We start from the raw sequence: 25,803 nt of genomic DNA on the forward strand, positions 1-25,803 counted from the left end.
TGGGTTTTGCATATTTTCCATACTTTCCATTTTCCATATGTTTACACTCTCCGCATAATGTTGCTTGTGGGAGCCGGTGCTCCAGCACACAATGTCTCTGGGCCCGTCAGCCTGGACGCCGTCCACGCGCAGCTGCTGCGCTGCCTCTCAGGACACTTCGCCATACCTCACGCACCATTCTCACCGTGAATCTCGGCGCCCCCAAGGCTCTGGTGAGAGTGAAGCTTATTGCACATGACAAGAGCTCGCACACCCCCCTCCCCACCCTCCAACCCACGTGTCCGCCTGTGTGCACTTGGGCGCGATGCCCTAATCTGCCGCTGACTCGCTGTGTGGACTTGGCCTCGGCTCTTGGCTTGTCCGCGGACTCACTGTCTGGAAACAGGAACCTGGGGTGTCCGTCAAGAGATTAATGAGGTTCAGATTGGGTCATTTACGGTCGTTGGCCCAGCAGAGGTGTATCACAGCGGCAGGATGTGCTGTGAAGCATTGCAGAACATAAGGTAAGTGTTAGACCTGGCACCATTGGCGTGGGTCTCCCTTCCTTTTTGTTGCTGTTGCCTCATGTGTTTTTGCTGGTGTTAGATGATTTGGGCACTGTGCCACTGCTATCCAGTGCCACAGTGCAAGTGCTCCCTATTGTAAGTTGATGTATTAATCAGTGGTTCCATGTTTGGCTATGTGGTTTACTTGTCAGACCCTAGTCTAGTGCACTGAGTGTGCCCAGGGCGTGTAAATTCAAATGCGGCTGGTGGGCCTGCAGCTCTGGTTGCGCCACCCACAGAAGCAGCCTTGTAAAATGTGTCTAAGGTCTGCCATTGCAGAGCCTGCGTGCAGTCTGGTACTGTCATGCTGACTGGGCAAGTGCACCCACTTGCCAGTCCCTAAACCTTCCCTTTTCTTCATATCAGTCACCCCTATGGTAGGCCCAAGGGCAGGGTGCATTGTAAGTATAAGGTAGGACAATAAACTAAACTTGAAATCAAATACAATAAGGTAGGACAAGCCCTGATGTGTGTGGCATGTCCTAATAGTGAATTACATTCATTTTCGTTTTTCACTATTGCAAGGCTACCTGTTCTCCCTAGGCCAGAATGGGCTGTTAGATTATTACATGTTTAAAATCCTAATAGACTCAGAGAACATGGTAGAAATTCGAGTTTTGTATGCCTGAACTCAGAATGATAAAATGCATCTTTTGGTGAAGTTTATTTTAATATTTTGTGTTTGCAAATACCACTTTTAGAAAGTAGGTATTTTCTTGTCTAACTATCCAAAGCCTGCCTCTGCTAGTTTGTGTATTCCTTTGTCTGGTTTTGTGAGTGACAGGGCTGGGGGATTCCAAGAGACAGGCCGAGTCACCCAGTGGTGAATAGAGAGATCTGCATCTAGATGGGAGGGAGGAGTTGCACCTGAACCTTGAGTAGGGCTGTGCCTGCCTTCCACAATGCTGGCTCCACCCACTGGGGAGCGGCTGATGTCTCAGCCCTGCACACTGAACGAAGAGAAGGAGTGCTGTAAACAAAGTGCTCCAGGACTGTTCTTGCCTTCCACAATGCTGGCTCCACCTCCTGTGGGGCGTCTGATGTTTCTACCCTGCACTGTGAAAGGAAAGGAGAAGTCTGGTAAACAGAGTGCTTCAGAACTGGTTTGGACTGGGCAAAGGCCCCTCTACCCTCAGAGAACAAAGGATATCTGGGTATAAATATTGGGACCCTGCTCCCATGGAATTAGATCAGTCTGAACAACAAGAAGAAACCTTTACTGAGGAGAAGAACCTGAAGAAACGGAGGAGAGACTATTCCCAAGCTGAAGTGCTGCTTGGGGGATTGGCCTGCAGTGGTTGCCTTACTGCCAAAGGAAGGAGAAAGGAACTTTGTGTACTTTGCTTTCAACTTGTGAAGGATCTCCAAGGGCTTGGTAAAGAGCTTGCCTCCTGCTGAAGGTACAGGGACAACAGACTTCAACCCGCAGCTCCCCAGAGTTCTTTTGTAAATGCCTGTTGCTGTCTTGGGCCTTCTGAGGAACTGCGTGTCACAAGGAGCTGGAAGCGCGACTCAACGAAGACGAAGCGTGTCGCCGTCACTGCTGCTGCCGTCGCAACTCCGAAGGAGTGTGTTACCGTTAGAGCTGTCGCACTGCACCGCATCAGGAGAAGAATCTTGCACCGAGGTCGGAGCATGTCGCTATCGCTGTGCCTGCCGTCGCAACTCCGAAGGAAGGTGTCGCCGCTGGAACTGTCGCACAGCACTGCATCGAAGAAGAGCACCAGGCATCCCCGAGAAGCGCGCCGCCGGCAGAGTTGCTGCCACCGCATCTTGGATGTTGCCGCTGTAGTTGTCGCATTGAGCAGAAGCTTCACACATCGTGAAAGAAGAGCGTCGCCGCTGGAGCTGTTACCGTCGCATCGTCAGGGTGTCGCCGCTGCAGTCCACGCATCGAACCGAGAACTTCTCGCATCCCAGAGAAGCGTGCCGCATCTGGAAGATCTTCACGTCTTTATTTCTTTTCACCTGAACTTTGCCGCATTCCCATCGCTGCGACATTGCTTGTTGTGGAAGCGCAACGCAACCTAAGGTACATTGATGCAAAGTGTTGCATCTAAGAACTAAACTGAACTAAGCTTAATCTACCATCTTAAAGTAACAGTATTGTGTATTTTTGTCACTTATGGTCTTTTGGTAACTCTATATAAAGTCTACCTATTTTCTATATTAAACCTGTGTGGTGTCCATTTTTAGTGTTGTCACTGGGTACTGTAGGTGGTCACAACTGCTTAACAACAAATAAGCCTGACTACTCGTGCCAAGCTACCAAGGGGGTGAGCATGGGTTATTTAAGGAGTGTAATCCCCTTGTCCTGACTAGAGGCGAGGGTTCCTATTTGTCACAAGTACCTACCTGTGCCAACTAGAGACCCCCAAATCTAACAGTAAGTCAGTACTAAGGCGCTACTAAGAGCCTAGACTACGTATAATTCGCCCAAAGCACATGGAAGCAACTTCACCGAAATGCAGGGGATGGGGAAGTGACTTCACAATTACACATGCCCCTTGACCTTCACTTTCACTCACATATACATATGCTTATACATGAACACACATTCAGACATATACATACACACACACTGGCTACACATATTCACACATGTTCACCCTTTCACACACACTCTTCTTACACATGCACCCACACTCTTCCTACACATACACATGCATTCACATATACGCACACACTCACACACTCACACATACACACACTCTGCCTACACATGCACACACATTCACACATACATACAAACTCTTCCTACACATACACATGCATTCACATACACACACACTCACACATACATACACACTGGCTACACATACACACACACATGCACACACTGTCCACACATGCACACACATTCAGACATAAACACACATTCACACATCCACACATACACACACAGTGGCTACTTATATACACACACATGCACACACTGCCCACTCATGCACACACATTCAGACATAAACGCATACATTTACACGTCCACACACACTCTTCCTACACACACACACACACACACACACTCATTCACATATACATACACACTCATACATACACACACAATAGCTACACAAACACACACTGCCTACACTTGCACACACATTCACTCATACACACACTGCCAGCACATGCACACACATTCACACATACACACACACACACACTCTGCCTACACAAACAGATGCATTCACATATATACACACACACACACACACACACACACACATTCACACATATGCACACTCTTACATAAACACACTCAAAGCTGCAATACATACATTTAAAAGCATTTGTTTTACTTATTCTCAGCTGCTAGGAAAAGTCATATTCCAGCTCCTGGTACTCCATTATTTATTAAAGTGATAGTAAATAATGTAATATTATTGCCTATTTGTATAATAAAAAATTGACAAAAAACGCTGTGAGTGAAGCCCCCACTGACGTCTACAAGGATCGGCTGCTTCTGTTCCTGCCACTGAGTTTGTCACGTCTGATGCTAGGGGTCGCAAAGGCAGTTCCAGAGATTACAGTGGCAGCAGCAGCCGGTAGTGGGAGTACCGGCCGGGCGGTGACGTGGAGAGGGGGAGGGGCAGGGTGGGGGGTAGTAATGAATGGATTACGGATTTTAAAAGGTAAGTAAACATAAAAACAAATGAAAACAAATTTCGTTGCACACTCTGCATTGTATTTGGTGATGCAGTGTGTGCAACAAAATTCTTTTTATTTATTTTTATCTTTACTTACCTTTTAAAATCCGTAATCCATACATTACTACCCCCCACCCTGCCCCTCCCCCTCCCCACGTCACCGCCCGGCCGCTACTCCCACTACCAGCCGCGGCTCTACAATGGGCATGCCAGGGGTCATAGCAGTGACCCTGGTGACCCCTAAATGACCTCCATGCCAATGCACTTCATATAATAAATAAGGGCTCTTGGGCGATCTTTTTTAATCAGATATTTTGATGGAGGAAAGAAATGTTCTGAGAATTTCCATTACTTGTGCGCTTTATATGGGAGAGTTCAGATAACCTCGCTGCGGGCAGCATAATCCCGCTAGCGGTTGTATGACATTACAACGCATGCTTTTTCCCCACATACCGTTACAACATAATTGTTTACGCCGACTTGCTGTCGGGGGTGTGCTGGAGTTTGGAATGGCATGATGTACTGTTCCAACTCCAGTCTGTGCAACAGTAGGGAAGATGGAGTTAAATCCAACACCTTATATCCCCTACAGCAAGCCATTGTTGTTGTAATGGCATGCGGGGTAAAACCATGCGTTGTAATGCACGCGTTGTAAAGGTTGTTTCCCCCCGCTAGCCCTGGCAATGTTAAAGCTCTACAGAGTAATTTGGGGATTCTCATCATGATGATGAGGCATATATTTCACAGTTCCCCAGTGAAACAAGGATTTTAATATCACTGCACATTTTGCACAATAAAACCACACAAACACACAAAAAATGTATAAAAATAGATGAAACAGACATTGGAGGTGAACTATTGTAGAGATCCGGCTCTGTTGTAGAGTGTTCCGTTTACAGGAGCTGCTCTGCTCCTAAATCTGGGGACTACCCAGAATTCCCAACTTACTGTTTTGTATATATGTAAAAAAACAGAAATTCACCAGTTATAGTCAGAAGCAGGGACGTAGCTTGGTCAGTAATACTGGGTGGTGATGGGGGGGGGGGTGAGCTACAGATTGTCCGGCTATCACGCTGGTGTATAATGTGAATACATTATAGGATAAGCAGGCGGTGGAAAGAGAGACAAATGCAGATTGCCAGGGGTACTGAGTGAGAGAAATCACTATATTTTGTTAAATAACCAACATTGTTGAAGACTTTCAAAGCAGAGAGGGTGTGTGTGCTGTTTTTGTCTGTATTTATGTAAAATTCCCTTCTGAAATCCACAAGACACCTCATCATACCGAACTGTTTACCAGAAAATTCATTTATTATTGGGGTGCAACACCCTAAACACCCACCTTGAATCTACGCCCCGGTTAGAAGCGCTAACTATAATAATAATAATTATAGTACATCATCAAAGAGTGTGTTAGCTTGTTTTATAGTTTACATAGTGACGGGTAACTACAATATTACTTTTCTACCTATCTTCGTCCAGCCCGTGTCCAGCTAATCGCTATAAGTGTTTACAAAGCACATGCGCTCGGAATGTACCATAGGTGTGTAGATGTGTTGAGCACGTTATACATCTATATATTGAAGACTAACTCTGTGTGCAGGTGTTACTTGACTTGTGATTATTTTGTTCCACACAAGTTTTTTGATACTGCAGAAAAAGTTTCCTGAAAGGCAAAGATTCTACGTACTACATACTTAGTATAGTAAGCAGCCTTCAGTTACTCAACAGAATCGTCTCAGCATGACAATTTCTACTTAACATTGAAGACTGTGTGCACCAGGTACTAACCTAGGTGCATGTGATAGTTTTGCTTCAGAAGATGGTCTATCTGTTAAGTTTTCACCACAGTATGATGGCTGCGGGTAGTATGATCTTTAGCATCTTCAGAGCCTGGTGATTTTAAGTGAATAGTCGCTCTTTGGACAAGATTAGCATAGAGTGTACGCTGCGCTTAGTAGACACTTTTAATGCACTTTGGTGTATTTCTCATAAGAGATTCAATGTCTGCAAACAGAGTAGTACTGAGTAAACTCTCTCCATAGAGTAAACACTGCTGGCAGCACCCACTTTTCTACTCATGTCCACTTCATCTCACAATGTAGGTTCAGTGACTGTCAGGGGCTTGATACAGGTAAAGGCTGTCCGTAGTAGGGAATTAGTTATGTAACAGGGCTTCAGTATCTGGAGGAATTTGGTTTTCCCTGAACAGTTGTATGTTCAGTTGTATGACACACAACTTTACCTAAAGCTACAATCCCCGGAAGATATCAAACATCTGAATTCCACGCTTATCAACACTCAATCTTGGCTGGCCGATAATCACCTCAAACTAAATGCTCTGAAAACTGAGTTCCTACTCATCTCACCCCCGGCGAAAATTTCCACCACCCAAACCTGGCTCAATAACCTAACAGCACTCAATGTCCATCCTACCATCGTGGACTCGGCGAAATCCCTAGGCATCACACTCGACGCCAAGCTCAACATGCAGCAGCACGTTAGCAAAGCCACAAAAGGAGCTAATTTCCAAATCAACACACTGAGGAAAATTAAACCCTTCCTCCCTGTCGAAGACTTCCGAACTGCTGTACAAGCTTTAGTCATCCCTCGAATAGACTACGGAATTGTGGCCCTCAGCGGACTCCCGCTATCCACAACAGCACCCTTAAGAGCCTCCCTGAACGCTGCCGCGAGACTCATTACTGGCTCAAGAAAACATTCGCATATATCCCCAGACTTAAAGTCTCTAAAATGGCTGCCTTTTGAAGCCAGAATACAGCTAAAAATTGCAGTTATGACACACGCGGCCGTGCACCACAATGCACCCAACTACCTCGCTCAAAAGTTGTCTATATCAGGAGGTTCGAGATCCAATAGAAGTGCAAAAAATCTACTCCTGAAACCTCGTAGATTCCGGAAAGAGAAAACATACAAGCGCTCCTTCTCAGGAATGGCACCCAGGATCTGGAATGCGCTCCCTCCTGAAACCAGGCTGATCTCCTCCACTGCACTCTTCAAGAAAGAGGTGAAAACCATCCTTCTGGCCAAGATCTCCTGAACCTTATAGGGGCTGGATCAGAGACTCTGCATTGCTTTGTATCACTGTTCACCTGTCCTTTGGCACTATACTTCTACTTGGTGGGGACACTACTACGTTACTCTCTTACTACCGACCAATATATGATACACTTTGGTTTACTGATTCACTCTCCCGATGCCCCCACTCAGTGTTCTCTCTATACTAGGACATTGGTATAAGCCATCCACACACCCAAGGTGTACCTGAACACCTCTGTAGTGGGATCAATGACTTGTGCCGTCTTATATTACTTGTTTACCTGATTGTATATTGATATGTTTTATGTATGTTATTATTATCCTACCATGTTAGTGACTATTATACTGCTCCCACTATCTCTGTGCATTCCTACTGCCCCTGTCTTTGTGAAGCGCTCTGATATCTGTAAGGATCTTGTTCGCGCTATATAAAACTTTGAATAAATAAATAAATAAATAAATAAATAAATGTCATTTGAGATGTCATCAGTGATGTCATAAATGATGTCATAGAACATGTCATGAGTGACGTCATATGTGAGGTCATAAGCAGTGCATGGTGAGGGCACAAGTTATAGTTAGCGCTGCCAACAACAACTGGTGCATTTCTGTGTTTTTTTAGTTCAAAATATTAATTTTGTCACCAAAAAATTCACCTAATCATAACGTTACTTTTTGCTGGCTCGCTGCCCTGGTCCCAGCCTGTCTGAGGTGCACAATTGGCTAGTGTGACGTTGTGTGTGAGCTGAGCTAATGCATTTGATGTGCAAGTGTGGTAGCTGACAGCGCCGCCCCTATCAAGTCAGAGATGGCCCATCCTGCCAACACCTTGACCCTCCTTTGTGATACTATCTAAGAGGAATACACAAAGGACAACTGCCAACTACCTTTAGTCATGTGTCTTAGGAACAGGCTGCAGGCACCAAATGGTTAGGAGAAGAAAATACCAACTTTCTAAAAGTGCCAAATAAGGGATTCATTTGAATAAAACACTTTGTCAACAAAAGTTTGAAGAACATTTTTGTTGACTTCCAACAGAGACTGATGGTTTGTACTGTGCCTTCTAGAATAATGAGACAGTTTCAAGTATTGAATCAACCTCACAGATTGAAGAAGGGCTACAGAATAATGACATGGTATTTTTACTCTGCCTAATCCTTTGACAAGAGGCAATTATTAAACTGGAGTCACAAGTTGGCTCACCAACCAGGGGGTCTTTAATCTTAATACAACTGCACTGTCCTGAAGATGGTTTACAGATGCATAACAACCGAGACCAAAATGTCGACGCCTAACCCAACTTTCATTTTAGTCATTGTTAAATTTATGTTCAAAGTCTAGTCCTTCTGTGAGAGACAGACATTTGTGCTATATATCTGAAAGTAGGCTTCAACATACATTGGTGAATAGCCTATTAACTTACAAAGGGATTTCAGTGTTTATTGTCAATGTATGTGGACATTGCTTTATGAACTTCTATTTAATTTACATTTTCTTGATTTTGTATTCCATTATTAATTTGAGATTAATACTTACACCTGTGCTTTGAAATCTATTTCCAATTGAGAATACAACTTTCAATTAAGTTCAATGCCATGTTTAGGCAACCCAAATGACTAATATATTGGTATGTCAAGTGTTTTTATTTGAATGAATCGCTGGTTGGCACTTTTACTTACCTGAATTCTAATACCCAAGCCCATAAGGGAATATTGTGTTGCCTTTGTATGTTTAACTTTCTAAAAGTGTCATTTTCAGAATTGCAACTTAAAATTTGATTTACGATTAAAGAGGGTTTTAAAATATAATTCCTCAGACACCAAACATGACTTTCCACTACCTCCCAATCAAAAGTTATTACTCATTACATGCAAGAAGATAACCCAATATTATCGTTTTTGAAAGGTAGGGCTTGCAATAGTGAAAAAGGATTTTTAGACTTTTTCACTACAAGGACATGTAAAACTTAAAAGTGCACTTCCACCTTTTTATATACACAATGCACCCTGCCATGTGGGCTGTTAATTTGGACCTACCCTAGGGGTGACTTATATGTGTTAAAAAGGGAAGGTGTAGGCATGGCAAAAGGTTTCGTTAGCCACGGAAAAATGGCAGTTTAAACTGCACATACAGGCTGCAATGGCAGGGCGAGCTGTATAAAAAGGCTACTTAAGTGGATGGCACAATAAGTGCAGCAGGCCCACTAGTAGCATGTAATTCACAGGCCCTGGACACATGCAGTACCAGTTAACTAGGGACTTACACATAAACCCTATTTTACCAAGTTTAAAGGAGAGAGCACAGGCACTTTGGCACTGGTTAGCAGCGGTAAAATGCACAAAGTCCAAGAAGCCAATAAGAACGGGCTAACAACCAACACAACCTCTTATCTGACCTATATTTCTTTGATATGACCTCTTAGGTTCTGACATGCCAACACCCCAACATCACAATACAAAAAAAAAAGAGTTACCAGAGAATGTCTTATTATTCATTATATTACCTTTCTGTCAATTTTTCTTTCATATATACATAAAAAAATGTGTTATTTTCTCGTTTTTTGTGTAAACATTTACTATAAAAATACATACATATATCCATATAAAATTATCTATCCGTTTGATTGCTTTAGCTTTTTTGACTAGTACAGTATAAAATTAGGGGTGGGCGGAATTTGCGTAATCGCCTTTACGCAAATCTCCGCGAAACGGTACAAAATCTCCGCAAACACGCAGAAATTCCGCAAGCACATGGAAATGCTTGTTCGCGATGCTTTTTTACTGTTCGCAATTGTTGTTTGCGTGTTCGGGGGGAAATATCTTGCGAACACGCATTTGAGACCGTGACCAAGCAAAAAATTTCACGAAGACGCCGAAAGCTGGATTTTAGGCAATTTCGCGTTCTCCGCGGAATGCAAAATTACCCAAATTCCGCAAATTCTGCGAGCGGAACAGAATTTACCACCCAGGCCTATATACAATTCATTAAAGAAAACAAATGTATCACCCCACAACAAATTGTCAACAAGATCATACTCACCAGTCACACTCCTCTCATACACTCTCATACATAGTTAAAAGAAGAAGAGATTCAACTCTACGAGGGGTCCCATAAATGCTTAAAGAGAAAACATTTCACTACTGGAAGGTCTTAAACATCAGTTGTTTATGATGACACTGCCTCTCAGGGGCCTTTCCTCATGGGTGATGTGTTGGTCTACGCGCGTTTCGAGGGCAAAGCCACCTTCCTCAGGACCAATACTTATTATAAAATGAATCTCAAACAACAAACCAAATGGGTTAATCTGTAGCTACCAAGCAAGTGGGGAAATAGTTTCAAGTTCGACAATTTCAAACGTGCAGTCTCTAGCAATGCCTCCAAATGTTGGAACAGCGTACTGTCTGGGCAGGAAAGCGAATTGTTGTCCTATAACAGGCCTTTTTGTGTCTTTATTTCTTTTGCACAAATCAGAGTGGACTCAAATGACTGTATATGTTGCACATTCTCTCGCCAAGGTTCTATCCGTAAAAAACGTTTCCAGCTCTACTGATGTCGGCAAAACTCCTACTAATGGGCTCTGTTCCGGTCCGGCATGCTACTGCCAATAAGAACGGGTTCAGAAAAAATGCAGGTGAAGCCAAAATGTTTGGGAATTGACCCTGCAGAGAGGGCCAAGTCCAACATGTATATTACCCTGGGGTCGCCAAATGGATTTTTTCATTTTCTAATCACTCTGGCTGTTTGACGAATCTTCACAAAACTTTTTAAACAAAAAGTCTCATCCACCACAGCTTCTTCCTGAAAAGTTTTGTGTGATCTGTCAAGTGGGCGTAGAGAAAAAGGGGTGGTTCCAAAACACATTTTTCCTATGCAAATAAACAGAGATAAACAAGCATAGGGCACCCTCCCCAAGACATTTTTTGACCTTTAGGCCCTATCCACTTATATAGATTTAAAGAGGGGGAATGACACTGCTTTCCTGAGCCTATTAAAGGCCCAGGAGTGCCATCACCTGAGGTCTGCAGCTTACCAGAGACCTAGAGATGTCATCCCGCAGGACACTGTTGTTACCTGCTCATGAGAGTGCAGCCAGGGAGCACTCAAACTCACTAAGACAGGACTGCTTCCACCGGACAGAAGCAGAAACAAAAGCTGCTTCCACCAGGCGGGAGCAGTCTAGTGAAGCCAGCTTCCACCATGCCCCGGATGAGAGCTGACAGGGAAGCCAACAGGGCCGTGAGGGTCATGGGCCTTCATTACTATCCCCAATGGCAGAAAATGTTGTGGCTGCCCCGAGTGGGGCTGGGGAAAACGCCACATAAAAATGGGAGGCTAGCTCCCACCTCACACTGGTGTTGGATGGTGCTGGCGGGGGAGCCAATGGGCCTCAGGCCATGGTCTTCCCCCTGCGGGACCCAGCATTTTAGAAAGTTTTGGTGTGACCTGGACACTCACTCAAAAAAAAAAGGTACTGTGTGGCTGGCTACTGCATGGCCCCTTAGAATAAGGGCAGTGTACAGGGAGTTGACGGGACTGTGGGGGCCCAGGATCTCCCGCTGCCTCCAACATGCAAAGGCAAGCTGTGGGTGTCCCAGGAGGGACGGGACACCCACAAAAAATTAAAATACACAACAAGGTGGGAAAGAATAATAATTGAGCCGCCCAAGCTGCTCAAGTATTATTCAGTGCTCCTAGCAATTAGCGTCCCCATAATGCACTTCATGGGCTAATTGACATATATCGCTTCATGGCGGTGCCCCAATCTGAGTAGGGGCAGCACCAGCATGTTATCTAAGTATTGTGGGGGGCTGCATGGTGTGCAGCAGCCTCTCAGAAATGTATAAAAAATATAACCCTATGTTTCCTGGGGTCAACATGACCCCAGGAAAATCTGATAATATTTTTGAGTTTTCCCAGAGCTGGAGTTTTTCATTTCAGCTCGGAAATGCAGAATGCCAGAATACCACAAGGACTGGTCCAATGGTTGCATTATGTGGCCCGAGGAGTTAAAAGAAAGACTCTAATAGTGTTTAAAGTTGGTTTGAATATTAATGTGTAATTTTAATCTTTATTAACTAGCATTGTGATGCCTGTTAATAATGATGAATATCTTTGAGTATGGTTTTGAGATTTCTTAATTCCGATGATGATTATTAACTTATTACATTTGTTTTATCAAGGAGCTGATCCTTTGATAAAGCCAAGAGCACACACTTGCCATTGTTTTGCTGTAACTGACATTTTCTCCTAACTATATGCCACGTTTACATGTGCTTTTTTCAGTGAATTTTTAAAGTTTTTATTACAATAACATATAAACATACTTTAATATCTATCTATCTATCTATCTATCTATCTATCTATCTATCTATCTATCTATCTATCTATCTATCTATCTATCTATCTATCTATCTATCTACGTGTCTTTAATGCCCACCATTGCTCACTGCTGAATAGATCTTTTGTTTTCCTCAGCACTTCTCGGAAAGCCTGGAAGATTTCTCCAATGAACTCTTCAACAGCTTCTTCGAAGATGCCGCCCTGGCAGAGAGGAACCCCCTCCTCGATATGGACCTTGACCCCCAAACCCCTGATATCCAGGCCGAGCACAGCTACTCCCTCTGTGGAGACTCTGCCCCTCAAAGTCCACTGCTGTCGGTGAAAACAGAGGACTCCGATAATGGTGAGTGACCAAAAGAAACACGGGGTAAGGGGTTAGTGGTGTTTGTACCGAGTAAGGGTACTGGAACTTTAGAGTTCTTCCAGCAGGATTGAAGCTGCAGAGATTTAGCTCTGGAACAGAACTGTGCTTGTAGCCACAGAACATCAGCATATATGGACTGAGTCATCATACTACCTCAGTATCTATGAGTCCGAGTCCGACTAGCTATAGTGCCTCACTTGCCCTCCTATCCTTAACCGAGAGACAAGTGATTTGGCACGTCAGAACACAACACTCTCGACCCTCTCAGTGATCGCAGTAACAGGAAGCATCGTTTCGCTCTCTCAGTCGTACTCGTCCACAATACGATAATCAGAAGACACAAAGGCAGTTTAGAATAGCTATTCAAACTATCGTGCTCTGAAGTGCAGTATACGCGCCACAATTAGAAAACAAATGCACACTAAAAATTCTGTTAGAAGGGTTAATAATCCATACACCATGAAAAGCCCTGTCATTTTATAGGACAGAGTGTCCTAACCCCCCCACCCCCCTTGCTACTGAAACTAAATGATTATATATGAAAGATCTCTGGGATTCCTGGCAGACCCCGTACCTTAGCATACACAGATGGATGCTCTACATCTCAGCAGGCGCAGTGCTCTTGTCTCAGAACTCCCATTCCATGTGTATGTTTTTGGCTCCTGTGCTCATCTATATGATAGAACATGTGTGCACATAAACAACAGCTGCATTCTTGTGCAATGTCTAGGTGCTAGTGTCTGGCTAGAAAGAATAACAAGGGACATTGTTGTATGACGCTGTTGGCAGTGTTCAGACTCAATGTTAGGAACAGTAGGAACAGAACAGAACTCAAAAACATATGCAGGTTCTGTGTGAAAGTACAATGTGGCACAAAAGTAAGCGTGTTTATATAGTAACGAGTCCAAAGGAAAATGAGGCCTACAATGTGTACAGTTAGGCTAACATAGGGAGAACAACAATGGGCCATGCAGGAAACACACGACAGGCAGAGCTGTTTGTTAGTCACATACTGGGATATCCTGAGGTGCAGTAGCAGGTCATGATTAAAGTGCACTGGTAGAGCTAAGTGTGGGTTTCAGTACTGAAATAACAGGGGTACTGTGGAAAACCATGAATGAGGTGCTTTATCAGAGCTGTGTGTGTCAGTAGCAGCACCGTAAAAGCCGGAGGTTCTGCAGTGGGTTAGGATTGAGGTGAATTATCTCAGCTGCCCGTGCCAAAAAAGAAGTTTCATGAAATGTAAATACTAACAATCATTGGCAATGTCGATAGGTTCCGCCTTTGGGACATGCTGGCTTTGCCAAAGCTTTTCGGCAGCGCTATGCAGCATGGACGATGTAGAGCATATACTATGGGAGAGGATGTAGCCTTAAGGCTAGAGCGGTCGACCTCGTAGCTGGGGAAGCAGGTTCGATTCTTGGCATTATGGATCCACATCCTGTGATTCTGGGCAAATCACTTAATCTCCTCGTGCCTACCAAAAAAAAAAAAAGAATGTGTCCAACTGTAACGAAACAGGCGTTTATGTAAAGCGCTCTAATACCTGATATCTTTGGGTCTAATTTACGCCATATAAAACTCTATTAAAAAAATTGACAAAAAACAATTTTGTAGTCCTAAATGGAATTTTCCATTCTGCCAGTAGAATTAGAGGAATCTTGGTAAGTCTGTGTTACTCTTGTAAAGTGGAATTATTGATTAATTTAAAAACTGCAGGTCTGCCGACGGACTAAAAAAATTATGCAGTGGTTTCTAAAGCTTAAAAGCCTCTGCATACCACTCCACAGCCTTACATACCATGCAGTGATTAAAACTTGTGATCACTGCAGACTATATAAGGGTGCCGAGTGGTATTTGGCAGTACTATTTTCTGAGGCAAAATGCACACTCACATCCATTACTAGACTCAAGGTTGCTTTTTGCACTAAGAAAATAGTGACAAATTTCCACTTTGCCCTGTTGCAGAATTCTGCACAATCTGGCAGCATTTTAATATAATTCCACGTGATTCGGTGGAATCAAATTCTGCACATTCCACCCACTCCTAATTATTTGCTTATGCTATGTACCAGGGCCCCCCCAAAAAGGAAAAAATACGTCATACTGACCCTACAAGAATCGATACATTAAAAAAATGAAACTGAAGTAGCGCTAAATGGATTTTCCTAAGGAGGAGAAGCTAGGAGCAATTTTCTGCCTGCCCCTGCAAAACAAATAACATATGAAATATTAGGACAGTTGGGGTGGGATGGGGTGATGGAGAAATGGATGGTGGGGAACTAAAACAAAAATAAAGGTGACAGGTGAAGAGTGCAAACGCTTCAAGGGAGAGAGCAACGTATGTGGGTGGAGAAGCGCATAAGAGAGAGAGCTGGCAGAGGGGAGAAGTACACAAGATAGAGAGCATGGGGGCAGGGAAGATACACAGAGAAGGAGTGCAAAGAGCACGAGGGAGAGAGCAATATGGAATTCAGGGAGGAGGAGATAGGCACACAAGGGAGAGAGCTGGAAAACACATACATTCTCATGAAGTGCTTAACCAAACAGGAACAAGTATAGCCTAAAAGTGAGCAGTGAAAGGATACTATTTAACCAATAAAAAGTATTGTAAAGAGGCTTTGCTCCAGGAGAGGAACAAACACAAGAAGAGGAAGGCAAGCCATTGAATGAGAAGCAAGCAAATATATGACAATGAGGCCAGCCAATGGTAAGCAATGGACGGGCTTTAAGCCCTCTGTGCAGTTCACAACAGGTCTTTCACAACGCTGTCTGGTAGACAGGACCTAAAAAGGACTAAAACCCCTATTGAAAGCGCGGGATTTATGACTCATACAACGTGGTTTGTCTTGACTTATTTTTTTATTTAAAGTAATATTTTGGGGTTGAGGGTTTCCTGACGTCATCCTTCTTCTCCCTCTTCAGATGTTTCCAGGAAGGCGAGACCACTGAGATGGCACTTTGCCCTAAGGGTTATGTGGCAATACCTGTTGAGGGGGTTCAATCCTGCTGCTCCCCACTCCCTCTTGGCCCACGAACTTCGGTTCCTGCCTCCCCAACTTCCCCAGTATATGGTCCTGGACCTGGGCTAGTCACAGTCGTCCAGGAGCATGGCTGGGCCCTTCATGTGTTAGGTGACCTCCTATCTTCCCTGCTGCTCCTTCTCCCAATACACTCCACTTGTCGGGGCTTAGGCCCTTTTTTCGCAGCTTCGTCCTTGGAGGGTCATCTCATCTCCTGCTGAGATTTGGCATTTTCCCTGGTCTGCAGCATTCTGGGAATCTCCTCTCCTCCCTCAGCGTCACTTTCCTGACGTTCCCCGGGACCTAATTTAAAGAGGCCATTTTGCGTTCATTCTGGATGTGTCTCCACCCACTTCCAGTCTCCAACAGGAAGGAAGTGACTCCTGAACATCCTGTATTTGATTCCCTGACTTCTGGGCATGTTGCTGGAAATTAAGAACAGTGCCTTGAATGCTAGAGGGTGCGTTCCTTGTAACGTGCCATGGAACTTCTTCGGGACAATCCTCTAAGGCAGTGTTTCCCAAACTGTGGTCCGCGGACCCCCAGGGGTCCGTGACACATTCCCAGGGGGTCCGCAAGCAGCAGTTTTAAAAGCACTTAAAAGTTCCTTGAATAATCTGTTGTTTTTGGGCAACAATTAAAGTGTCAAGATAACTCCAGTGATTAATGTACCTGCTGGGGAGAGATGCGTGTTTTGTTCAGTAGCAGATTTAACTCATCTAAGATAGCTCAGGGGGTTAAGATGCCTGCTGCAAAGAATGTGTACCGTGCATATAAAAAAAACTGTTGTTTATGTGCATAGCTCAGTGGGTTACTGCTTTGTCACAGAGATTCTTTTGTTATTGTGCAGTCTATCTTTTTTCCCCAGCATTTCACAATTCTCACATTGCCAAAAAGGTTTGTTTGGGTAGAATTAAATTGTTATAATTAAAGTAAAAACTAAGCACTATGTTACATTCTGAATCAAGATTTTGTGCTTTTCCAGACCAAGCACTCTGAAAAAAGTGCTCACCTGTATGGATGACATGTTAATGTCCCCTTTGCATTATGTAACAAAACATTTTCTATCCACTGATTTACACACGTACGATTTATTGTCACTGTATGTGTGTGATGTAAAGTGCTCTGACACCTACACTTGTATGAGAGATGCTATAAAACAAATGAAAAACATGTGACAGCGGGGCTATTGAGAGAAGAGAGGCACTTTGTTGGAGGGTGATAGTGAGGATTCATAGAAGAGCACCAAAAAGATTGTTGTATTGGTGCATAGTAAGGTTATCATTTACTATGCTTTAAAAGCAAATACAATTCAATATATAATGACAAATGTATTGCAGAATGCATCATTTTTCCCCAGATTTTCTTGGTGGGGGCGCCCCTCAAAGTTTGCTTAGCAGTGGTCAGGCTCACTCACTGCACTCAGGGACCGATTAGGATGGCGAACAGATCGCCACCGCCATGCAGGCGGTGGCGATTCGCCCGACATCCGTGACCGTCTGCCACCTATTTCCCCCCCGCCATATTACAATGGCGGACGGGACCGCCGCTGACGGAAACACCGTCCGCCGCTTTTACGCCCCGGTCGCCTTGCGGCCGGGGAGGAAAAGGGTTCATATGGCTGGCGGTGTCTTGCAGACACCGCCAGCCATATTAGGATGGCCTCATGCAGATGCCTTTCCATGGCGGCAATGCCGTCACGGAAAGGCATGCGGTCTTTACTTTGGGGGCCCGGGCCCCCATGGTGAAAGCGAGAGGGGGGTTGGCATGGGGGGTACCTGTGGTACCCCCCTGCATTTGCATACACAAAGCGGCAGGCACCGGGCGGTGCCTGCCACTTTGTGTATGCAAATGCATGCCTGCAATTTTAACATTGCAATGTTAAAAATGCATAATGCGCCTGCCAGTGTGGCGGGCGTATCATAATTGGCATGGCGGGACCGCCGCTCACGTGGTGGACGGTCCCGTTTTCCACAGGGATGGCGGGCAGGGAAAAGTCTGTCCGCCATCCAAATTTCCCCTTTATTACTGGGACTGACCTGACAACATTTGCCAGGGCTGCATTGGATTTCCAGTCTAGCCCTGACAGGAGCCTCATTCTGCGAATTAGAACCAAATATTGAAAAGATAGTCGCCGAGATGCAGCACTAACCATTCCATTAAAAGTTTTCGATTTTTCTAATTCTTCCTATGTACAATATTAAGATCTTTAGAGATTCGAGTATTTGTTTGGTGTACACAAGTTTGTTTTCTTTTTTCAAACTACTGTTTTAATGTTTGAAATTAAAATCGTACAAATTTGTTGGGGGTCCTCGGCTTCCAGTAGTGACTCAATAGGGGTCCTCAGGAGTCAAAAGTTGGGGAACCACTGCTCTAAGGTATTGTTGTTCCTATTACCTTCCTGACAACCCTAGACCTAGAGAGCAATAACACCCTAGCTGAAAACATGAATGAACAAACTTCCCTAATTATAGAATTGTATGCTTTAAAGTAATCCAAAGTGTGACATTTTTAAGGTACTGCTGTCTTCAGGGTGAGTTACTTCGTAAAAAACCACAGAGCAATCAAGAAATAAATATCTCTTGCACAACCTTGATATTTCTACAGGCTCTTTTTTTTACATCTTTGAGCATATTTCTTTTATAGTTTGACTGTTACTCTCTTGCAGTTTGTGGTCATGTTTCTTTTATAGTTTGGCTGTCCTGCCTTACGGTTTTGGAGCGTGTTTCTTTTATAGTTTGTCTGCACTGTCTTGCAGCTTGGGGGTGTGTTTGTTTATAATTTGTCTGTTCATGTCTTGCAGTTTTGGCGCATGCTTGTTTAATGGTTGGTTGTGCCTGTCTTGCAGTTTGGCGTTGTGCTTGTTTTACAATTTGCTACATCTGCTGTGCAGTTTGTGGTTGTGTTTGTTTTACAGTTTGGCAATTTATTTTACAGTTTGACTGTCTGGCACTTTGGTGTATGTTTGTTTCAAGGTTTGGATGAGCCTTTATTTCAATTTGGCAGTGTGTTTCTTTTACAGTTTCAATGTCTTGCACTTTGGTGGTGTGTTTCTTCTGTACTTTCACTGTGCCTGTCTTGCAGGTTGGTGGTGTGATTGTTTTTCAGTTTGACTTAGTCTCTTTTACTGGATGGTGGTATGTTTGCTTTACAGTTTGACTTTGCCTTTCTTAAAACTTGGTGGTATGCTTTTTTACAGTTTACCAGTGTCTGTCCTACACTTTGGTGGCATGTTTGTTTTACAGTTTAACTTTTCCTGTCTTACACTTTGGTACTATGTTTGTTTTACAGGTTAACTGTGTCTGTCTTACACTTTGCTGGTGTGTTTGTGTCACGGTTTAATTTTGCCCTGCTTACACTTCGGTGGTATGTTTGTTTTACAGTTTGGCTACGCCTGTCTTACACTTTGATGGTATGTTTCTTTTACTTTTTGGCATCGCCTGGCTTACACATTGGTGATATCTTTCTTTTACAGTTTAACTTTGCCCATCTTACACTTCAGTGGTATGCTAGTTTTACTGTTTAACTTTGTCTGTCTAACACTTTGGTAGTATATTTGTTTTACATTTTAACTTTGTGTGTCTTACACTTTGGGGGTATGTTTGTTTTACAGTTTAACTTTGCCTGTCTCCCACTTTGGTGGTATGCTTGTTTCATATTTTAACTTTGTCTGTCTTTCAGCTTAGTAGTATGTTTGTTTTACAGTTTTACTACTGTGTCTGTCTGACACTTTGGGGGCATATTTGTTTTACAATTTGGCTTTGCATTTCTTACACTTTGATTGTATGTTTCTTTAACCTTTTGGTATTGCAAGACTTACACATTGGTGATATGTTTCTTTTACAGTTTAGCTTTGCCCGTCTTACACTTCAGTGGTATGCTAGTATTACAGTTTAGCTGTGTCCATATTACATGTATTTACTTGGAATTATGTGTGTTTTACAGTTTAACTTTGTCTGTCTAACACTTTGGTAGTTTGTTTCTTTTATAATTTAACTGTGTCTGTCTTACACTTTGGGGGCATGTTTGCTTTATAGTTTAACTTTGCCTGTCTTTCACTTTTGGGGTATGCTTGTTTTATAGTTTAATTTTGTCTGTCATACAATTTAGTAGTATGTTTGTTTGGCAGTTTAACTTGTCAGTCTGACACGTTGGGGGTATATTTGTTTTACAGTTTAACTTTGCCCATCTTACACTTTAGTGGTATTTTTGTTTTACAATTGGACTGTGCCTGTCTCACACTTTGGTAGTATGTTTCTTTTACTGTTTGGCGTCGCTTGACTAACACTTTGGTGACATGTTTTTTGCAGTTTAACTTTGCCCATCTTACACTTTGGTGTTATGATTGTTTTACAATTTAACTGTGTCTGTCTTACACTTTAGTGGTATGTTTGTTTTACATTCTAACCATGTATGTCTTACACTTTTGTGGTATGTTTATTTTGCAGTTTAGCTTTGCCCATCTTATACTTTGGTGGTATGTTTGTTTTAAAGTTTAACTGTGTTTGTCTTATACTTTGGTGGTATGTTTGTTTTACAGTTTGGCTTTGCCTGTCTTATACGTTGGTCGTATGTTTGTGTTAAAGTTCAACCGTGTCTTTCTTATACTTTGGTGGTATGTTTGTTTTACAGTTTAACTTTGCCCATCTAAAACACTTTGGTGGTATGTTTGTTTTACAGTTTGTCTTTGCTAGTCTTACACTTTGGTGGTATGCTTGTATTACAGTTTAATGTTGCCCTTTTTACACTTTGTGGTATTTTTGTTTCACAGATTAACTTTTCCTGTCATACACTTTGGTAGTATGTTTGTTTTACAGTTTAACTGTGTCTGTCTTCCACTTTGGCGGTATGCTAGTTTTGTATTTTAACTTTGTCTGTCTTACACTTTGGTGGTATGTTTGTTTGATAGTTTAATTATGTCTGTCTTATACTCTGGTCTTGTGTTTATTTTACAGTTTAACATTGCCTGTCTTACACTTTGGTGGTATGTTTGTTTTATAGCTTAACTGTGTCTGTCTTACACTTCGGTGATATGTTTATTTTACAATTTAACTTTGCCTGTCTTATACTTTGGTGGTAAGTTCTTGTAGAATGTCCTACTTATGAATTGTGGGCCTCAGCCAATAAAAAGGCTACTTTGGGGTGCGCTTTGTTTATGGTGAGAGGCCACTGTTTTTATGAATGAGGGTTCCCACCATTAAAAAACAATACTTTGCAGTGATCCTTGTTTATGATTCGAGGCACCTTTTCAGACTTTGTAATAAACAACAGACAGCTCACACTCAGAATGAATGAATGAGTGGTTTGTTCGATCTTCTTTCCTGAATTTCACTTCTCTGAATTGTGACAACTTATCTTTTGAGAATACAGAAGGAAATTCAAGTCATAGATGAGCGATACACAAATACAGTAAAGCAACATGCTGATCAGTAACTTGTTCAGTACCTAACGGTACTGTTGTGAGACTAAGTACACTAAACGTTAACTAACAAAAAGTCACTTAATAACTTAAAAATGTACTCCCGGTAGGTGGCTGTCAGCTGCAGAGATATATTACAGCCCTCTTGACTAGCAGCATTGCAATTCCCAATGACAGCTAAAATCATTTATCATTGTTAATAGGAGGGCATTTTTATGGGAATAATACAATCGGCCTTTGCGGAATTACTCTGAGTTGTATGCACCGTGAAAGAAAGAAGAACTTGCTATGTACAACATATAGAAGACTCTACCACTGGGGAGATTGTTCCTTGAATTTGTAAAGGGGTTGCATTGAATGTGGACATTCTCATGGTATGTATATGCTGCAGCAGGTCAGTGGTTCCTGCAGGTGGGGGTCTGTTAATCAAGCAATTGTAATTTGCCACTTGCACAGTTTGGATATGTGATTGTCATGCAGTTTGAGTCTGTCAATGCAGCTTGACTGTTACTTCACAGTTGGAATGTATCTTCCTTACAGATTGTGCCTGTCGTACAGTTTGGCTGTCACTGTGCAGTTCATGAAGTTTGGATCCGTCTTCCTTACAGATTGTGCCTGTTATTCAGTTTGGCTGTCATCATGCTGTTTATGCAGTTTGGATGCATCTAATTTGCAGATTGTACCTGTCATGCAGTTTTGCTGACACTACACAATTAATGCAGTTTATATGTATCTTCCGAACAGATTATTTTGCCTTACAGTTTGGCTGTCACCACACAGTTCAAACAGTTTGGATATGTTTGCTCTGCAGATTCTGCCTCCCATCGTGCAGTTTGGCTGTCATTGTGCAGTTCATGCAGTTTGGGTTTGTCTTACTTACAGTTTCTACCTGTCATGCAGTTTGGCTTTCACCAGGCAGATCATGCAGTTTGGATGTGTCTTCCTTACAGATTTTTCCTATTGTGCAGTTTGGCTATCAATGCTCAGTCCATGCAGTTTGGATGTGTCTTCCTCACGGATTCTACCTATCATGCAGTTTGACAGTCGTCGTGAAGTTCATGCAGTTTAGATGTGTCTTCCTTACAGAGTCTGTGTGTCGTGCAGTTTGGCTATAAACATTGAGTTTGTGCAGTTTGGATGTGTCTTCTTTGAGGATTGTTTTTGTCATACAGTGCGGCTGTCACCGCACAGTTCATGCAGTTTGGATGTGTCTTCTTTGTGGATGCTTCTTGTCATACAGTTTGTCTGTCACTGCACAATTCATGCAGTCTGGATGTGTCTCCTGACAGATTCTGCCTGTCATTCATTTTGGCTGTCACTGCACAGTTCATGCAGTTTGGATACGTCTTCCTTACATATTTTGCATTACATGTAGTTTGGTTGTCTCCATGCAGTTCATGCAGTTTGGATGTGCCTGCTGTGTAGTTTGCGTCTGTCATGCAGTTTGTTTTCATAGCTAGACTACATTTGAGTGTGTAAGTTCAGACGTATGTCTGTGCCTGCCGTGCATCTTGATAACAAAACAATGTCCCTATAATAGTATTCAAAAGGAACAATCATAAATTTAGCATACCATAAGATAGTTCATACGATCATATATAAAAAGAAGAGAAATATGACCCAAAGTGGAAAATGCAACATACCTAATAATTAATAACTTCATTTTTAAAACAACATTGAAAAAGACTCCCAAGTATAATGTGCAAAAATGTGCTCAAAAAGTGCAAACGGTGCAAGACACAAAAACAATAAATGGCAAAAAGAAATGAACAGTGTAACAATGTTCATTAGAAAATCATAATTCAGCAAAATTCAGTTTTTATAAAATGATAATCCAATTCTTTTCCAGCATGTATATTATCAACAGCGTTTCGACCTTACATGGTTCAACAGGTCATCATCAGGACAAAACAATAACGGATCATCAGAAAAAAGGAAAGATTGCTGCATAAAAGTAAGAATTATTTGTGAGAGATATCATCAGACTATATTGAAACCACTACAGTTCAAAGAATTATATATAATGTACCTGCAAAGGTAGTACCTGGTAGTCTCTAAGGAAAATTAGACACAAGGTCACATGTCACTAAAATTGGTATATTCCTGTTTTTTTTCAAACTAGAAAAAAGTGAAAACAAGGTGCCACCCATGAGTGACAAAGTGCTATAGCCTAAAGACTTGATATACGAAGACAAACTTACTAAATTGAGAAGGGAGCGTGGGGTGCAATAAACAAGGGCTCATAGGTAACCCAAGGACAATTGATAAAAATTGCAAAAGCAAAAAAATGCAATTAGGCCACAAAGAAATCCCAAGAAAGAAACCAGAGACACTGGGTAACTGAAATTGGGTAATAAGGGTTACCTTTGACGAATGAGACCTCAAAAGAAAAGCCACTGCGCCATGGAGCACAAATAATCATGTCTGTTAATGAGCAGCCGACGAGGACATTTGAACAGGAAGCGTCTCACCCCATGCGTGCACGCAACAGTGTGAGCCATGTATGACGGTACTGAAAAGCAAGTGCATTTGCCCTTGGGTTACCCATGAGCCCTTGTTTATTACATGCCATGCTCCCTTCTCAATTTAGTAAGATTTTCTTGGTATATCAAGTCTTAGGCTTAGCACTTTTTAACTCATAAGTGCCACCTTATTTTCACTTCTTTCTAGTTTGTAAAAGAAGAGGATTATACAAATTTTAGTGACACGTGGCCTTGTGTCTTTTTTCCTTTGAGACTACAAAGTATTACCTTAACAGGTACTTAGTATATTATCTTTTGACCTAAAATGGTTTAGTAATATAGTCTTAAATTGTGATATCTCTCACTCATAATTCTTATTCTATTTTAGGCAGCAATCTTTCCTTTTTTCTTGAAGTATGTTATTGTTTTGTCCTGATGATGACCTGTTGAATCATGTTAGGCCGAAACGCTGTTGCAATATATCCACCAGAAAAGAATTGGATTATCATTTTAGAGCAATGGAATTTTGAATAATTATGATGTACTATTAAACGTTACTACAATTATTATTTATTTTCGCCATTTTTTTCTGTCTAAAATTCTTGCGTTGCTTGCACTTCTTTGAGCACGTTTTTTCACATTGCACTTGGGACACTTTTTCAATGCTGCTTTACAAAAGAAGTTAATAAATATTGAATATATTGCATTATTCTCTTTGTGTCCTATTTCTCTTCCTTTTATATATGATTGTATAAAATACCTTAAGTCATGCTAAATTTATAATTGTGTGAACAATACCTTAGGGGCATTGTTGTTATTATCGAAACCCAGATCCCTTGGAGGTTTATGGGTAACTCCAGTTGTTTACATGCCTTGCGTCAGGTGCATGTTGTCCAGTATAGAGGTGAGTCTGCCCTGCGGTTTGTACCTGCCATGTGGTTTAGCAATGTCTGCCCTGAAGTTTGTGTCTTCTCTGCTTTTCGCTGTGCAGGTTGATTTAGACTATCATCAGGTAGTTAATGCAGTTTGGATGTGTCTGCCTTGCAGTTTGCACCTGCCGTGTGATTTAGCAGTGTCTGCCATGGAATGTGCACCTGCTGTGTGGTTTAGCAGTGTCTGCCAAGCAGTTTGCACCTGCTGTGTGGTTTAGCAGTGTCTGCCAAGCAGTTTGCACCTGCCGTGTGGTTTAGCAGTGTCTGCCATGCAGTTTGCACCTGCTGTGTGGTTTAGCAGTGTCTGTCATGCAGTTTGCACCTGCTGTGTGGTTTAGCAGTGTCTGTCATGCAGTTTTCACCTGCTGTGTGGTTTAGCAGTGTCTGCCTAGAGTTTACACCAGCTGTGTGGTTTAGCAGTGTCTGTCATGCAGTTTGCACCTGCCGTGTGGTTTAGCAGTGTCTGCCAAGCAGTTTGCACCTGCTGTGTGGTTTAGCAGTGTATGTCATGCAGTTTGCACCTGCTGTGTGGTTTAGCAGTGTCTGTCATGCAGTTTTCACCTGCTGTGTGGTTTAGCAGTGTCTGCCTAGAGTTTACACCAGCTGTGCGGTTTAGCAGTGTCTGTCATGAAGTTTTCACCTGCTGTGTGGTTTAGCAGTGTCTGCCTAGAGTTTACACCAGCTGTGTGGTTTAGCAGTGTCTGTCATGCAGTTTGCACCTGCTGTGTGGTGCAGTGTCTGCCATGCAGTTTGCACCTGCCGTGTGATTTAGCAGTGTCTGCCATGCAGTTTGCACCTGTTGTGTGGTTTAGCAGTGTCTGACATGCAGTTTGCACCTGCCGTGTGGTTTAGCAGTGTCTGCCATGCAGTTTGCACCTGCTGTGTGGTTTATCAGTATTTGCCCCACAGTTTTTGCCTCCCCCCAGTGGCGGCCGGTGCAGGTAAGAGCGGTGAGGCAGGTTGGGACAGAGGATAGGGGGTAAAGTCCACAGATGACAACAGGGGAAA

General features: G+C 42.7%; 1 protein-coding gene across 1 annotated transcript in view; it reads left to right on the forward strand.

Annotated features, from left to right (window-relative positions):
- CREB3L1 (cAMP responsive element binding protein 3 like 1) overlaps positions 1–25,803 on the forward strand; it is a 267,754-nt gene that overhangs the window by 184,626 nt on the left and 57,325 nt on the right. The window contains exon 2 of the mRNA XM_078684394.1: positions 12,731–12,938. Within this exon, the coding sequence (XP_078540520.1) occupies positions 12,731–12,938 (208 nt within the window). The remainder of the gene's footprint in view (positions 1–12,730; positions 12,939–25,803) is intronic.

The sequence above is a fragment of the Lissotriton helveticus genome, chromosome 3_2 (genome assembly GCF_964261635.1).
Source record: "Lissotriton helveticus chromosome 3_2, aLisHel1.1, whole genome shotgun sequence".
NCBI classification, from domain to species: Eukaryota; Metazoa; Chordata; class Amphibia; order Caudata; family Salamandridae; genus Lissotriton; species Lissotriton helveticus.